The sequence below is a fragment of the Acomys minous genome, assembly GCF_964271855.1.
Source record: "Acomys minous genome assembly, chromosome: 3".
NCBI classification, from domain to species: Eukaryota; Metazoa; Chordata; class Mammalia; order Rodentia; family Muridae; genus Acomys; species Acomys minous.
Window position 1 is genome coordinate 41,247,311 of NC_140485.1, and position 17,559 is coordinate 41,264,869.

A 17,559-nucleotide genomic window follows, 5' to 3' on the forward strand; every position below is an offset into this window, starting at 1 on the left:
AGAGAGAGAGAGAGAGAGAGAGAGAGAGAGAGAGAGAGAGAGAGAGGAGAGAACTTTAAGGACCACTTAGAATTACTGCTGCCTCAACTCTTATTCCTCCCCTGCCCCCTCTACCACCACCCCTGCATCTTACCACCATGTCAGAATAAGATTTTTAAATCTAGATTTAATTAAGAGGGGCAGCAGCATCGCAGACAGACCCTCAGCTGGTGAGTATCAAGTTGGATGGTCTCTTGATGCTCAGATCAGTGTTTCTTTTAGTTTATGAAGTGTCCCAGATAGCAACAAATGTCAGCTCAGAAATGGGAGAATCACAATAAATCCAAGACCATGGGAACTCGTCTCAGAATTAACCTTGGCCATTGAAGAAATATGTGTGTTGGCACAATCAACTCCTTTCTCAGTCTGTGATTTGTAGAGCAAGACAGGTGAGGATGGGTTTTTAAAAAAATGACACCATGACTGCAATTTACAGAAGGGATAGGACACACTGGGGCTCCCTCATGTCAGCTCGTTTGGGCCATATCTTCTGAAGAGGCGCATGGCAGTTTCAGAGCAGACCAAGCATTTTGAGGAATCGTGACTCTTTTTTTGGGGGGAACTCTCCTCAATTGGCTGGTTCCCATTTACATGCTGTTTCTAGCCACAGAGATCAGTCTGGGTCACTCAGCACCACTGGGTAAATATGCTGAAATGATTACTATTTCAGACAAACGCTTAACTGTTCTCAGATTATCTATGACACCGCAGGCCAAAGTCACAGCAATCTAACCTGGGAGCGAGTTTATGTTACCTAGTGATTTATGGAATGAGAATTCTGGGTGCTCTGTGGGACTAATTTAATACGAAACATTCAGATGTCTGTCTTATGTTGCCATTCATCTTACCTTAGCCTGCCTGCACCAGGGGGCATGTGGTTCAGAGAGCAGCTTCTCCCGTCTCAGCCACAAATCATCACGCTTGTGAAAGGGAGTGACATGTCTTCCCCTCTAAGCCAGGCTGCCTGGGGAAGAGAATCCACGTGGGCTCTGACGGGAGCAGCGTGTTTTCCCTCCTATCAGGCCTGGATCAGGAGTGGTTTGAATGGTACAGTTGGTAAAGAAGAGATCATAAGCAACGTTGGTTTGGTTTGCCTTCGCGGAAACATAGTCAGTCTACAGTGTCTTATCAACAAGTGTTGACTTGTTTTATTATGATAACGTGATCTTCTATGGATTGGTGTGATAATGCATGCATGAAGAAAGTTGCATGGAAAGCTAAATTTTCATTCAATATATTGCCCACCTTAATAGCCAGACATGTCAGTGCTTCATAAAATAAAGTGGTATGAAGAGCTTTGTACCCAAAAAGTTACCATAAATCTCACATTCACTCAATGAATGTTCATTCTGTTATAAGGAATATCAAGGTCCTAGGAATACAAATCTGAATAAACCTGGCCTTTCTGTAAAGTGCTTTGTAGATCATGGAGGAAACCTTATGTCTACCATGTGAAAGGAGTCCCCATCACTGCCATGTCAGAGGATTGGTGAAGAAAGATGTCCTGAGCAAGCTGCAGGAAAAGAATGTCCACAGGGAGGGAGAAAGGGAGCAGAGCATGCCAGGTGGGCAAGCGTGAAGAGATAGGGATGTGAGCAAAGGAACCAAGCCATGATTACTGACTCAGGGGCACATCATCTGTAAGGCCTTCAGGGGCACATCATCTGTAAAGCCTAGGGTGTCCAAGGGAGGACTTTGTGCTTCAGTTTGAGGGCACGAAGCTACTGAAGGACACAGAGTAAGAGAATGACATGTTTGACTTTCATTTTAGAAACATAAGCCCAGCTACTACTTTGATAAAGAAATGGACACAGAATTAAATTGATTTCTAAAGACTTAATGTTATACCCATAGAAGAGTAGATCACTCCACCCTGGTCAGAGGGGCTTCTGTTTCTAGTAGATGGAGATTATCACAAAGAAAGACCTACAACTGGTCAACTTAGTGTGCAGTGAGTAAGAGACTAGGGAGTGTTTAGCCATAAAGGGTACCTCTATATCAAACCCCCTCATTTCGAGGCTGAGGGATCATCACAGAGGCGCAGGCAGAAAGACCGTAACAGCCAGAGGCAGTGGACAACTATTATGCAACAGTGTTTTCTGTACGCAACAGGGTAGTTGCATGTAAGAACTGACAGTAATTGTAACTTCATTCACAAGACCTATGCCAGATCAAGGCAGACAAAGTCCCAGCATGGTCGGGGCAGGTGGCCACAAAGCCTCCATCCTAACTGAGGAACTGTTAGCAACTGGAGCCTGCTGAGAGGGAAGTCCATTTTCCTCCAGGATGCCGCCTACCAGAGGCTACCCATGCTCTGACAGGTGGCCTTATATCCATGTATACACTGGCAGCAAGAAAAAAAAAATGAACTCTGTGGATGATGATGACAACAATGACAAAGAAGAGGAGGAGGAGGAGGAGGAGAGAGAATAATATGGGGAGGAGGAGAATATATAAATTTTGGGGGAAGGGTAGTGATGGTATGAATAGGGGTAGGAATTGAAGGGGGAGGGGAAGAAGAGGTGACTTGATCAAATTACGTTATACGCATGTATGGAATTCTCAGTTCTTAAAGGAAAGAGGAGAGAGGCTAGGGGCACAGCGTGTGCAGTGGTGAATTACGGCATGTTTAGCTTCCTCCTAGTGACTGATGACAGTGGCCCGAAGATACTGAAAGTAAATACTTTCAGCCATAAGAACCTAGGAGCCTCATTTTACTCATAATAAAAGTTGCAAGCAGACGCAGGTGGAAATCTGCCTCTGTTGTAGACTCATTTCCTAAGCCGAACAGAAGCCCTGGTATGTGGCTCCTCAGTAAGAGGTTGGTAGGTGCTGCTTAATCAATATGAGAGGCTTCTGTACCGCAGACTCCCTGTGTATCCTTCTGATATCTAGGTCTAGTCCCAATCTCTAGGTGGTTAGTTCTGACCCAGACCATTTAAATATGGGCATAGCCACGAACACTTGTAATCCCAGCACTTTTGAGGCTGAGGCAGGAGGATTGCTATGAGTTCATGACCTGTCTGGGCCAGCCTGTGCCAAAATGACAGACTTTGTCTCAATAACCCACCTTGGAAAAAGGAAGGGCTATTTCCATCATTTCTTAAGGAAACGGTAATGAGCACACACAAGGACAATTAGGCCCAATACACACACACACACACACACACACACACACACACACACACACACGCACACGCACACACACACACACACACACACACACACACACACACACACACAGTGAGGAGTCCAGCAGGGACTGGGGGAGTGTTCTTCAAACTGGGACTTCCGGCATGGGCCACAAGCTGCCTGTCAACAGCACACAGTCCTTGACAAGCCCTGAACTCCTGGTTGAAACTTCAACTACGGCAACTGCTTCCAGTGCTTCCCAGGTGCTGGGTAAAATGCCCCATGCAGGAACAGGGGTCATAAGCGTTCTACCACGAGGCCTAGGAATCTGCATTTCAATCAATCTTCCCATGGACTTCCTGTGTAAAGTAAAATGTGAGAAGACTATTAGGGAAGCATGCCGCATCGAGCCACACGTTGTCCTGTGAAGGATGTTTATTTATCTGCTCGTTGGTGTGCACATGCTTGTGTGCACATGTACATGTGGGGAGCCAGAGGATACCAGCTGGGTGTTGTCCACTTCATTTTGAGGGAAGATCTCTCACTGTCCTAGAACTCACCAGTCAGGCCAGCCCAGCTGGCCAGGAAGCTCTGTCTCCTGGTCTCCAGGACTGGGATTACAACTGTGTACCCCCATCACCAGCTTAAATATTTGTTTTAATTAAAATATTAAATTATTTCCCCCACTCACTTTCCTCACTCTCAAAGTAATAGCCTCCTTTTCTTTGATTATATATATATGTATACACATATATACATATGTATGCACACATACATAAATACATGTGTGTGCATGTATGTGTAAATACATAAATACAACCTGATGAGTCCTCCATTTACTGTTGCTTGTATGTACATAATTTAACGGTTGACCATTGACCGCTTGTTCTCTGGATTTAAACAATTGTGGTTTTCGGTAATGGTCTCTGTCTATTACAGAGAGAAGTTTCTTTGATGGGGGCATGAGGGCTACATTTTTCTGTATGCATTAGTATTTAGAACAAATGCAGTTAGGACTGGTGCTGATTTAGTGAAGAGGTGATCGTAGTTTCTCCTCTAAGGCGCATGACCTCACTAGCCCTGGGGAGCGGGGCTAGGTTTCCAGGGCCGAGTGAGAGTTCCCTCCTGCAGAGCAGGCTGCGCGGTTTGCACCTATAGAGTCTTTCTGTGATCATCACTGTGCAGTTCACACCCAGCCTCTTTACACGGGTTCTAGGGATCCAGTTCTCAGGGCCTCGTGCTTTTGGGGCAAAAACTCTTTACCAATTAAGCCACCTCCTTGGCTGGATTTATTATTGTTTTTTCATGAGAAATCAGACTTGAAGTTTCTTAGAAAAGACTAAAGACAAGGAGGAGTAGAGGAGGGAGGACAGAGTGACAGAAAGAAAACAGATATGATTATTGTTTTTAAAATTATCTGTATAATCTGTAGGCCCGGCTAGCGATCAATCAAGATACAGACACTTATTATATTTTAAAATAGCCTTAGTTAACCTGGGGCAGGGCAGATATCAATCGTCTAAACTACCCCGCATAGTGGGGCAGGCATGGGATCCCTGTCTCAATCCCATACCATCTGCTTCTAATAACGTCTATCAAGCTACCTCCCATCCATAATCCCAAATACTTCCTAATGTTCTTCATCTGGCCTGGATTCTCCATCCACACCAGCCATGTGCTTCTCCATCTAACTCATGGTGGCCTTCCTTTCTTCACTTCTGATCTCTCTTTATTCTTCCCAGAATGCCTCTCTCTCTCTCTTAGCCCTGACCTATCTCCTGCCTTGCCCAGGTGGGATGGCTTTTTATTAAACACAAGGTAAGTCACAGAGACAGTAAACAGTAATTAGCATCAAAATGCATCAGACCATCCCCCAACATATGATTCAGGTCTCATACTCTGAGGGGGGGTCACTAACCTGGGGGTCCCAGCTGATTCCTTCCTTCGGACTCTTTTCTTCAAAGCTGCAGCCACCAGTGGTGGCCCTGAAGATTGGACTGGGCCGGCCAGGTGTAATGACTGCTCTGATGCTCCTGGCTTAAGAGTCTTGAACACTCACACCTGTGCATCAGCTTCCAAGTTGGCATCTCTGCTGAACAATTAGCTAGGGAGTAACGGGCCCAGCAACCTACCCAGACCGTTTATCTATCCCTAAGCTGTCAGTATACTTTTGAAACTCTTCAGAGTCCAGTGGTGCATGGACCATGAACGAGAGTACATTCAAGTCAGCATCACCATTCTATTTGCCCAATGAATATAACTCCTGGCCTCTGCTCTCCCCCCCTCCTCTCCCTCAGTTGCATCAGGACCACCCTATTTTACTATGCTGTACAGTGTGGCAGTGTATTGGTAAAACATTCACATTACAAGCTTGGGGGGTTAAAAGATCCCGTGGCTTGATTGTGGATAATTAAATAATTAAAATATAATAAAACATTATCTGAGTATCTGCTCTTACTTGGAAGGTCCACTGGCTTTTAGTAGCTTTAGTCTGGAGTGGGCTGTGTCCCTCTCACTTTGCAATTGCTTATGGCTTCTTTGCAGCCCCAAACCATGCTGTGTAAGCAGAATTCTAGTTTATTGTGTTGAGAATGAAAGTGCTGCTCTCTGTTTCTGCTTACCTAGCCTTGGAGGGAAGACAGTGTGTGCAGAGCCAGGAAGAAACTGGAGTCGTTGGTTTAATGGACACAACTGAGTATCGCTGGCCAGTGGTCCAAATTCTGCTTAATTGAAAACACTTGCATCTGATTTTCTTAACATCTAGAATGACACAAGTTTCTCATGCTACCTCCTCCCAAATGATGCTACCCCCTAAACTGCTGCACTGGTGAGCTACAAATCTCCAAGTGACATTCAGCACACCGAGGCTATCCTTGAAGGCTAGCACAAAGGCCACAGCATCCTTCACATCCTTCAGATGTAGTTTCTAAAGGATTTGGTGCAAAAAAAGAACAAACTTTCTTCTTCTTCTTCTTCTTCTTCTTCTTCTTCTTCTTCTTCTTCTTCTTCTTCTTCTTCTTCTCTCCTCTTCCTCCTCCTCCTCCTTCACTCTATTTTGTCAGTTGGTAACACAATATCTACTTATAATGAACAAGCAAGAAAAAAATGAAACTTCATAGTTATTACCTGTCAGTACCTTGGTGACTGGAAGCATTGCAGAGTCTGTTTCAGGAAGCTCAGAGACGCACTCAAGTAAAATGTTTGGTTATAAGTAGTCATTTAACCTTACATGTGCGTCAAACTTGTAAACACATTGCATGTGGTTAACTTGTTTAGAAATTAGCAGCTTCATTGGGCAACAAACACCAGAGGCTGGCAAAAATGTTCAGTAGGTGATCACCAGTGCAGGTGTCGTTAGCTCACATCAAGGGTGGTGCCCCGGCCGGAAATACATTTCTGGAAAAGGATACAGACTTGAGGGTTTTGCTTTAGTATCTGATAATAAATGGCTTTCTGTTGATTAAAAAAAATACTGAAATCTGACACATGTATGCAATTGACTCAGATTTGATAAACACAACCCCAGAGGAAATGGTTGTGTTTACTGAAAGCTTAGGACAACTCACTGAATTGAAATAGCCTTTTCCTATTATCGTCCTCACTGAGGTGGAATAACTGCTCCCCGGTCCAACTCCAGCCAGTAAGGAGAGTCAATCATAAAGAAAAACTTAGGACTGTTTTAGTCTAAGTTAGAGTTGACTATGAATGCCACAGATATTCTAGACAAGCTGTCATCTACAGAGTTAAGTGTGGCTGCCTCGCTGGCAAATGTGATGTGTTGATGACTGTTAGATTACATATAAAAACCCATTTACTGGCAATAGAGGAGTTCACTTGAGGCTTTTGCCTGATGTCTCCTGGTGCTCGATAGGACAGTGTGTGATATTATCAATTTTCGCTTCCGGCGTGTTTCCACGCAGCAGCAGAGACTTCGCAGGAATGTGCACATCTGATGATCTAGGTTGAATGATGCCATTTTCATAGAAAAGCAACTTTTCCTGGCGGTAAACGAGAGGTGCTTCAAGCACCTATAGAAATGCATTTGTTTTCACAGAATTTTGGGAACAAATATTTTCTTTATGGGTATTGCGATCAAGCCATTTCATTGCCAGGGAAGACCCAGTTGGTGGGAGTCTTGATGGTTCACTGTCCAACTGTGTACAAGTTCCTTAACATTTTCTGTTTTCTTTCAGGTTTATTAGCAAAATAAAATGAAAGAAAAACAAAGTAAGCGAGTCTTGGAGTATGGCCTCCTGTCCTGCCCAAAGCTGCCTTGGACCACCTTCGCTTCTGTAACATCACAAGCTCAAATGTCTGCAAAAGGGCCAAGTGCTGCTCATCTGACACACGGAGGTGTCACCAGCATGGTGTCCCGGGCAGGGGGAAGTTACTCAAGCAGCTCGATGATTTGCACACTGGGAACAAACACTAGGCCTTTTGCAGAGGGTACCAAGAGCTCCCTTTAGTAGAAATGATACATCCCCTTCCCGCATCCCACTAAAGTGAAGGATGGAAGTGGGAGCCTGGCTGTGCTGTTTGGTACACACCTAGCCAGGCTACAGCTTGCATTCAGGCAGAGCTGTTGAGTGGTACAGAAGACGGGGAGGAGAGGTGGCTCCCTGAAGCATCCCACCAGCAACAGAACCAATCTCAGGCCTGGCACCGACAGTGCCACCCGTTTCCCTTAAATGTTGCTTCTTCTTCCAAGGAACAAATTAACAGGTAAATTGTTGCTGCCCTGTAGCAGTGACATTTGGCTTCTAAGACACACCCCGAAACCCCACTTGCTCGCACGAATTTTCTTTGAAGTGCTGCATTTGTGTCCTTCCTCTATTTCTGCGTTGAGGATGCAGTCTATGACTGCTTATTACCAATCATTTGCTGTAATCACCTACTCTCATTCTCATGAGTGACATCTAACTGTGCCCGGAGAGAGGCGAAACTAAAGAGAATTTGGAGAAAAAGAGAGACAGGTTTCTCTGGTATTCAGTAGCTACCAGCCATTCCAGTTTTATTGAGTATGAAGGAGATTTTAACAGAAGAGCGAAAAACTGAGTGGTGGATCCAGGAAATGCCACTTGGAGTCAAGTTTAAGATTATGTAGTCAAAGAGTCACTATATTGTCAATGTCCTATCTATATATGTGTGTGTGTGTGTGTGTGTGTGTGTGTGTGTGTGTGTGTGTGTGTGTCTTGATCCCTCTAAGTTACTTTTCAATAGCTAGTAGCTTGTGCTTTTATTTTCTCAAAGGACGTTCACCTGAGATGGTCATCTTACTTGCATTATTTGTCTGGTTTTGTTGCCTTTCTGAGAACAGACTTGAGGGATCCAGCGACTTCACATAAAATGTAGACGCTAGTAACCTTCAAAAGAGACTGATTGAGGGAGCTGGAGGCATAGCTCAGGGGCACAGTGCTCAACTATATGTTCAACTACTAGATCCAGATCTCAATACAAGACACTGTACAAACTAAAAGGACCAAAGAATTCATGTCATGGGCTGGAGAGATGGCTCAGCTGTTAAAGGTTAGGCTCACAACCAAAAACATAAGAAGTTATGTCATATGGCATGATATGAGCATATGAAATGTACACACAGCTATATGAGTACACTACAGCACAAGACATACAGTCAGTTGTGTAGCTGCACGAGAGACAGCAGCTGCACGGATGGTGACACCACAATGTCTGTTGCTTCGGGGCCATGCTGCCTTCGGACTCTGGCATAATTTGCTTTAACTTCCACCACTTGCTTTTTTTCTGTTAAAAGAAGAGCACATACGTATATGTTCAGAGACAGGTCAAAGCATTGATAGAGAATAATTAAAGTGCAGGGTGATGAGGGCACTTAAGCTCCCCAGCAATCCTCGGCTTCTACCCTGTGTTCTCATCACACACTTGCTCTGTGCACACAGTCAGTCGGGCACGAGCTGCCCGTCTTTGGAAGTCTGTGCAGGCAGAGACACTCATGGGGCTTCCTTCCAAGTATTATAGCACTTGCGTAGGAAGCTAGCATGTGAGTGCTCTAAAAAGACCGTGCCTGCAGATAGTGAAAATCAAATCATTTAGGATAGCATTCAGGCTTTAGTGCAAATGACAGAAAACACTGCTAATTGTGTTGAGAATGAGAGCAAACGGTTCCAGTCTGAAAGCATCTAGTTTGTTTTGCCAAATAAAATTCATTTTCAAAAAACCGAACATAATTCTTCAATGACTGACATCTGCCTGTTAAATGATTTTTGCACTGTTGTATACAAAAGAAATCATTGTCGTGTTTTGAGACTCATAGAGTGCCTTATTTTCTTACAGGTAGGTACGTTAGCTAGTAAGGCACAGAAAAATCATGTGTGGTATGATTAATTAGTTAGACCTCAAAATGAATAAATACACACAAAAGCCTTTCTCTTCCTTTTTGTATTTGGAAGTATTTGGAAAATATATATTTACATTAGGTGATTATTTTTATTTTATTTCATGGAAACAACAAAATGGCATCACTAAGATCAGGTTCTAAGGGATAACTAAATTTGCTTCTGTGACCCACTGTGTTTTCTAGAACAGACATGGCATGCTCAAAAGAATGTAAGCAACTAGGAAAAACCATAAACCCGTTATCATAAGGGTTCTGTAGACAGCCACTTCCACAGGACAGGGGCCAACTTTGGCTTCCCAGAAATATGCATTTATAAAACTGAAGAGTCAAAGCCGAACGCTTGTCCACTCAGACTTGTAAACACAGTTAGCAAAGAGAAGAATGGGAGGGAGACAATATTTCAGCTTCCAATTTTCCCAATCCCCCTCACTGGTTTTATTGGGAACAAGCTTGTTCCAGGAAGGCAGCCTGGACTCTCCTTTGTGGTCTGGATACCCTTTGGGATAGCTTTCTTGAAGCAGGGTTAGCTTTATTTACCAGTCAGACCCCAGTGAACACTATATGGCAGGGAGGCTAATACTGAGAATGTGAAAGGCGGATAATGAGGGGACTTCGCCAGCGCCTCCCGCTGCAGTGCCCGCTTGCTTACCTTTCCACTGGCAATGTCACTGGAAGGGTGGTCATTGTGGCGGTTAAGATTGAATCACCCAACCTCTGGCCATGTCTTTGCTAGAGTTTCTAGACTTGGTTAAGTGAGATGGGAAGTCCTGTGAAATGTGCACCTCACCGAACACAAGAAAAAGTAGGCTGAGCATCGGTGCCATTACTCTCTGCTTCCTGACTGCAGGTGCAAGGTGGCTGTGTGAGCTGCCATCTCCTCTTGCTGCCAGGCATTCTCTACCATGAAGGGCTGTACTGCCAAGTATTTGGGCAGAGCAATGAGAAAACGTGTTTACATTCACAAACAAATTGAAGATGCCCAGGAAAGGAAATTTTATGTATATTTCTCTTTCCTCTTACAGGGTGTATACGTTGAGTATACAGAAACATGTTAACTAACACTTACAAATGACAACAACCTTACTGTTGTTGGATGCATGTAAAGGACACCATACTGAGCTGAGGTCCCAAGCAGTGATGGAGGGAGATAACAGAACACAAAGAATGCAAAGACTGGCACCTTGCCCACAAGGTCGGACAATGCTGAGGGAGGCTTTGTGTCATCCCTCCGAACAGTGCGAGACAGAATGACGCATAGGTGTCTCCTCAGGTCTCTACAAGCAATTTATACTTTTGTTTCTTTTTGCTAAAAATATAAGGGTATATCTCCAACTTTCTTAAACCCCTTCCATTTACCCACCTTACTCATAACATAGTCATAACTTTATGGTACATTTCTAAAAAAAAAAAAAAAAAACTCCCAGTATTTTTATTATAGGGATATCAGGTAATTTTCTTCCTAATCTTTTAATTTCCTTAATGTACAAACAATGACTTTTGGAATTTCCTGAAGATTATTATTATTTTTTTTTTTTGCTAGTATCTACCTTCCTACAGGAAGGGCTTTAAATTCCTCAGGATAAGATGAAAGGCTGGAGTTCATTTTGTGAACACATTGTTCTTTCCATTTCTGTCTTTTATCAAAGGAAATGATTAGGATATAGAGAGTGTATTAAAACAAGCATATGCTCACTTTCTCAATAGAAAGAAAATCTGCAAACAGAGAAATTCCACATTGCTTTGAACAATTTGAATAGGAAGAAGTCAACAAGAACTTCTCCTTCCCCCAAGATTCATCACTAAGGTAGTGCCCTCAAACAAGCCTCCGTGTCTCTGTAAATTGGCCTGGGTACAGCCCAAGACCCTCCAAGATTTGGTTGTGTTCCTTAGAGTAAACAGTGTGAACAATGAGTCTTCTCAAACACAGAAATATAAACATCACCTTCCTAACAGGGAAGAGGCCATCATGAGGAGTGTAATTACTAAAACCCATCCTACAGTGTTTAAGGTTCGACAGGCAAGGACTCAGCAGAGGAGACTGAATGCTTTAATCCTTCAAGACCTTGATAAAAGAGGAGATGCCACCTGTACCTTTTGAGGTTATAAAGCCATGTCCTGCAGACACGCAGACAGTCATATCCCTCTCTATGTCGTCCCATGACTGAATGGGCTCCCCATTTGAGGTATAAAGGGTTTTGGCCTGGTGAGACATTTTCAGACAAGCAGTGCAGACATCCAGCAACTGAAACACAAAGGGACAGCCATTTCTTGAATGATAATGTCTCCAAATTGTTATTAAAACTCAAAGGCACAGCCATTTTTTGAACGACAATGTCTCAAATTTTTTATTAAGACTCTCTGAGACAAAGCTTCAGGTAATACAGGCTCCTAGCCTCCAAGTCACGACTTAGTTGATGTGGACCTTGAACTTCTGAAACTCCTTCTGACAGTCTTGAGCACTGAGTTACAGGTGTGCACCACCAGGCTGGGGTCCTGTGTCATGGGGAGGGATCTCAAGGCTTCATGAATGCTAGGTGAGAACTCTACCAAAGGCATTACATCTCAAGCCTCCCTTGGAGAGAGCTCTATCTTTACTGAAATATTCATTCTGTCACAGTTGCTGGGCAGATGGGGGGAGTGGTGGGAAGAGGCCACTCAGTGTGTGGCTGCTGATGTGGCCTTTGGTGAAGCTCTCCTTGAGGCTTGATTTTTTCCATAGTGAGGGGCATACTGATGCTTAACAAATTTTTAAATACAATAAACCTTGGATTAGGAATCTAGACATGACAAAATAGCTTTAATTTTTTTCTTAATGATCAAAGAACTAGAAATACATATGGTTAGGAAACTTGGACACTTGTCCTTTGTATCACAATGAGAAGACCTTGGAAAATTAAAAGAAATTGAAAGAGGCCCTTGTAGGTAGCTTAAAATGTTATCAATTAAAACAGTTATTAAACATAGAAGCATAGAGTGAGAGAAATCTTAGTATAAAACTTATTTTGTAATTGAGAAGACATTCACAGTAGGTACCAGAATGTAAGAAGGAACATTTTTTAAAGCCGATTAAAAAACAAAAACAGCAACAAAACAAAACAAAACAAAACAAAAAACCCTTTTGTGGATATCATGCAATTTTATTCTTAGGAAGCACTGGTCAATCAAATAATTAAGAACTCAATAATAAAAATAAGAACATTTAAATGAATAGGTAAATAAGTAAACTTAGAGTATTAATAGATTTTCTGTTCATTAAAATTAGCCATTCAGAAAATTCAGTGAAAGAAAATCCCCCAAAGAGAAGTAATAATTTTTAAAATGTGAGTTTCTCATATAAAAACTATAAAGTTTTACTGATGGACCAAAAACCTGTTTCAATGCACATGAGACTGCCATGTGTCTGGTTGTGAAAAGTGAATATCACAAAAGTTGTCAATTGTCATGAAGTTAACAAATAGCCTTACACAGCTGAAGTCAGAACACCTGTGTGATGCCTTTGTGGGGTTGAAAAGTAATTCCATAATGTGTTTACAAGATTCATAAACAACAATCCTCAAGTAAAGCACAGTAATAAAATGAAATAGTGGGTAACTGCCACTTTCAGATAGCAAACTACATTATGAAGTGGCGATAGCTTTAAAAGCATTTGGTACCCCAGCTCACTTAACAGCAGGTGAACTCTGTGTCAGAGCGAGCACAGTCTAAAATGATATTCTGGCTCCATATGGGGACCAGTCAGAAAACAAAGTTGAGAGAATTCTTTAGGCCAACAAAGAAGAAAAAGGTTTCACTTAAAATTTCAAAAAAATAAAAAATAAAAAGGAAAAAATACAATATAAAAATTTTGAAGAAAAATCATTGAATCTTGATATTGTCTCCACATGGTGAAAGATTACCTTATCTAAAGCATTAAAAGTAACAAATAAACCTATTGTTGGTTACTTTTTATATGTTAAAAAAAAATCAGAAAAAGTTGGCCGCAGCATGTCACCACAGATCTGAGAGTCTCGTGAAACAATAGGGAAAGATCTATCTCAACGTACAAAATGCATCCAATAGGAAAACAATGCAGAGTGCCACAGGAAACCTGGAGACCTCATGAAGTTATATTGCTCTGAAGGAAAATAAAATTTTGTCAATATCCTCTGTACAAGTCACTGAAGACAAGTAAGTTAACACAAGTCTCTAACATCTCTCTTCGGTCAACCTGTGTGTGTCTAAATGGCCACACTTAGCAGCAGAGCTCCCACTGACTTGCAAAGGCTTGGTCACAGACACTTGCACTGTCCCTATGGGAAACTCTGGTAACATGTATCCAAGTGCTTAAACATGTCATATGAATTAGAGTTAGCAAACAAAACCAGAAAGCAAGTATAAATGTATATATCATTATTCCTCACAACAGTACAAACCTTAAGATGTTCTATTTTCAATCAATAGAAAATTCTGTAAACAAATGTCTGTTAACAGAAATATTGTTATTTTTAAGTGTTAAATTCTATAAGGAAAAGTCACAACAGTTACTTAGATTAAACAGAGCATCTTTCAGAACTGACTTGCCATAGGTCATATTATGATCACAGTAGCCAAGCATAGACAATTCTTTGGAAACCATGGACAATCAAATTCATACTAAACTAAGATAACACAACTTGTGAGTGATAGCATCTCCATTTTCATATTGATCCTCTTAGTTTCTCCACTGACTTTATCACACTATTTGCTTTTTATAATGAAAACAAAAATAAAAGATATTTAACTAATCAAGAAATTGATAGTGACTATTATAGAAGTAAAACTGCAATAGATCCATATGTGTATGTGATATGTGTGTGAGATATGTCTGCACATGGTGTGTATGTGTGTGTATGATGTATGTGATGTGTGTTGTACGTGTATGTGTGTGATGTGTATATATGTGATATGTGTGATATATGTGTATGATGTGTGTGATATGTGTGTGTGATGTGTATGTTTGTGTGTATAATGCATGTGTGCATATGTGTGAGTTATCTAAATTTTCTATAACAATGTTCACTCCTTAGTTTATAAGTGTACCAAACCAATACCAGAGGTGAGTTGGCTTAAATAGTAGACCACTTCTGCTGTTCTGGAGGATGTAAAGTCCAAGTCAAGGTACTAGCTGAATCAATTTCTGAGGATCTCTGTTCTTGGCTTACAAATGGCCGGTTTGTGGGGTGTTTGAGTGTGTGTGTGTGAGTGTGTGTGTGTGTGAGTGTGTATGTGTGTGAGTGTGTGTGTGTGTGTGTGTGTGTGTGTGTGTGTGTGTGTGTGTTTAAGTGCATCTAAATGCCCATGTGTGGAGGCCAGAGGTCAGCCTTGAATATAATCTGTCTTTTCCCATCTGGCTTTTTAGGACAGTCTCTACTTTTACCTTGGGCTCTCTGATTCAGTTACACTAGATGATTAGCAAGCCCATGAATTAGCCTGTCTGTGCTTTGCTCACACAGGGACTGTAAGTCAGCATGCTTGTCCTGTCAGCATCTTATCAATGGAGCCATTTCGCAGCACTCTCTTTTCCTTTTCTTGTAAGGCCACCAATCCTGTCTAAGCAGGTCCCTACCTACCCTCTTGGTGGAATGTATCTTTACTTGTCACCCAAAAGCCTCATCTTCAAGGTTTAGAGCTTCAAAATTTGAACTTGTGGTATGGACCAGGCTTAAATTTACTTTTCAATACTCACTATATTTATGTGTTTTCTGTCTAAAGGCAAACAAAATGTAGAATAGCTGAGTACCTCCCTGGGCTGGAAATAGTCTGGTAAACACATATAAGTTGGTATATGGGAGAAATTTCCATCTAATTTGAAAAACTTCAACAGAAAAGGGAAAATGACTTTACCACTTAGATGCCACACCCCTGCAGAGATCATATATTCTATTTCTAATTGGGATAATGCCTAAACCTGATAAAAAGCATAATCAAGGCAAAACAGAAGCCAAATATATGCCCGCTTCATTTGGTTTCCACTGAGACAAAATCAATGAGTTTACAAAAATCTTTTTAAAATAAACTAGAAAACAAAATGTTTTCACTACAATTACATCCAAAAACCACCTAGTGAGGTTATAACCTAAGAGACATTCTTACTTCCCCGTGTTTCATGAGTGTCAAAATCTGTTCATATGCTTCTTATCACACTGACTAGTGTAAGTCAAATATTGACCATTTTGTGGTTTAATAAAAATCACAGTGAAGGACCAGTGTTCTATAAATAACCTGTCCAGTCTCTGCTATGCTTTATGAGTATAGTTTTCGTAGATGAGGTTTCCTCAAGCTGGGGCACAGGGACATCTGGACCCACTGTGTGCACCAGTGGGCGTGAGGCACTTGATAATCTGAAGAGAAAAGACCTGTTTCTTACCCTGCAGCTTCTACCCCTGCGTCATGGCCATTCCTTAGCTGAGAACACACACAGGGATTTTAAGGTGCTGTGGTATCAGACATATCACAGAGATGGGAGAAAACAAATATTTCAGACTAAGGAAGAAGTTCCCAGGCAAACATAAATCAGGAAAAGATGCTGGTCCTGGAGAGAGAGAGAGAGAGAGAAAGAGAGCGAGAGAGCGCGAGAGAGAGCACTAGCTTCCTGGTGCTTTGATGACTGATGAACCAACTGCAGCTGGAGGTGAGTGTTGCTCGAGCACTGTTCAAAGAGTGTGTGGTTAAATCAACCACAATAGGCATGGTAGTGAGAGCAGCTGAGCGGCAGTCTGTGTTGGCCGAGACACGAATGCCACCTGGGGCTTCAGTACACTGAAGGTAGAGAGTAAAGTGCTTTGTGATGTGCCTGCTTCCCATTCTGCCAGTAAAAGTCCAGCCATTGGAACTCCCAGTGTCTTTGCAATCTGTTGTCAGCCAGCTCCCGTGAGACTCTGAGCTCTAGCCTTCCCACTCACTGCCTCCTTCTCCACACAGCTCGTTCTCCAGAGGTATTCCTCACAGCTGGACAGCCTTGAGGACAGGTTTCTAACAGATCACCAAGGCTCTCATGTAACCTCCTGATTAAAAAACAACAGATAGCATGGAAAAGGAAGAGAGTGGGATGAACTAAAAAAAAAAAAAATAGCAATTAGCTCTAAGAATGCTTATACATAGCCAGGCCACACGATCTCCCCAAACATTTTCCCAAAGCCCCCTTTCTTGTTTTCAGAGACCAACTATGGTCTGATCATTTTAGTCTCAGATAGTATTACAGCCATTTCTGCTGTCTCCTCTCAGAAATTTAGGTTAAAGTCCGAATTCCTAACAACTGTATTTGAAGAGGAGTTTAAACATCATATGAGGGAGGGGCTTAACCTAACGGGACTGGTTTCCTTATAAGAAGAACAGCAGAATTCCTTCCCGCCTCACACAAAGGCAAGGCAGTGAGAGGACAGGGCTAGAAGGCGGCCCTCAGTAAGCAGCAGGAAGACATGGCAGCAAAAGCAGGAGCCAGCTGGTCATGCTGTAACCACGCTTAGAAATGCAGCAGTGACTAGGAAGTTGAACCATCTAAAATGTCTCAAGGCTCAACCCCCCAAAGACCTGCTTCCTTCAGGAAGGCTCCACCTTCTGAATGTTCTACAACCTTCTCAAACAGTGCCACCAGCTCAGGACCAGGCGTTCAAACACCAAGCCGCAGAGGGAAAACCACAGCATAGCCCAAGCCGACCAATGCCTATCACTTTCAAACAGTCTCTCGAGACCGTCACATTGCTCCCTTCTCCTCAATGTGAGCACCATCTGGGTAACACACCACACCAACTCAAACACGCACACCTTTGTGTGGAGCCCAGTACTCTCTCTGCCTGAGTTATCGATGCATACCCCATTCTAAGTGCTATCAGGGGTGGCAATGGATTTCGTTGTAGTGTTGTTGTCCCTTACCCCAGGTAGGCAGTCTCCCTCCCTCAATGGCTCAACTGAACTTGACTGTCTTCACGTTTGTTAGTCCTTCTCTAAGAAGATGACTGTTTCCTTATAAGAACAATCTGCCTTCATCATTTTCAAAG

At 42.4% G+C, this 17,559-nt stretch overlaps 1 protein-coding gene across 2 annotated transcripts in view; it reads right to left on the reverse strand.

Annotated features, from left to right (window-relative positions):
• Positions 1–3,996: 3,996 nt before the first annotated feature.
• The window catches only part of LOC311593905 (doublecortin domain-containing protein 1-like), a 158,857-nt gene continuing 145,294 nt past the window's right edge, over positions 3,997–17,559 (reverse strand). For both annotated transcript variants that reach the window (XM_084775292.1, XM_084775291.1), the window contains 2 exons: positions 11,636–11,786; positions 3,997–8,931 (listed from right to left, as the gene is read on the reverse strand). In XM_084775292.1, the coding sequence (XP_084631418.1) occupies positions 8,804–8,931; positions 11,636–11,786 (279 nt within the window). In that variant the 3' untranslated portion in view covers positions 3,997–8,803. The remainder of the gene's footprint in view (positions 8,932–11,635; positions 11,787–17,559) is intronic.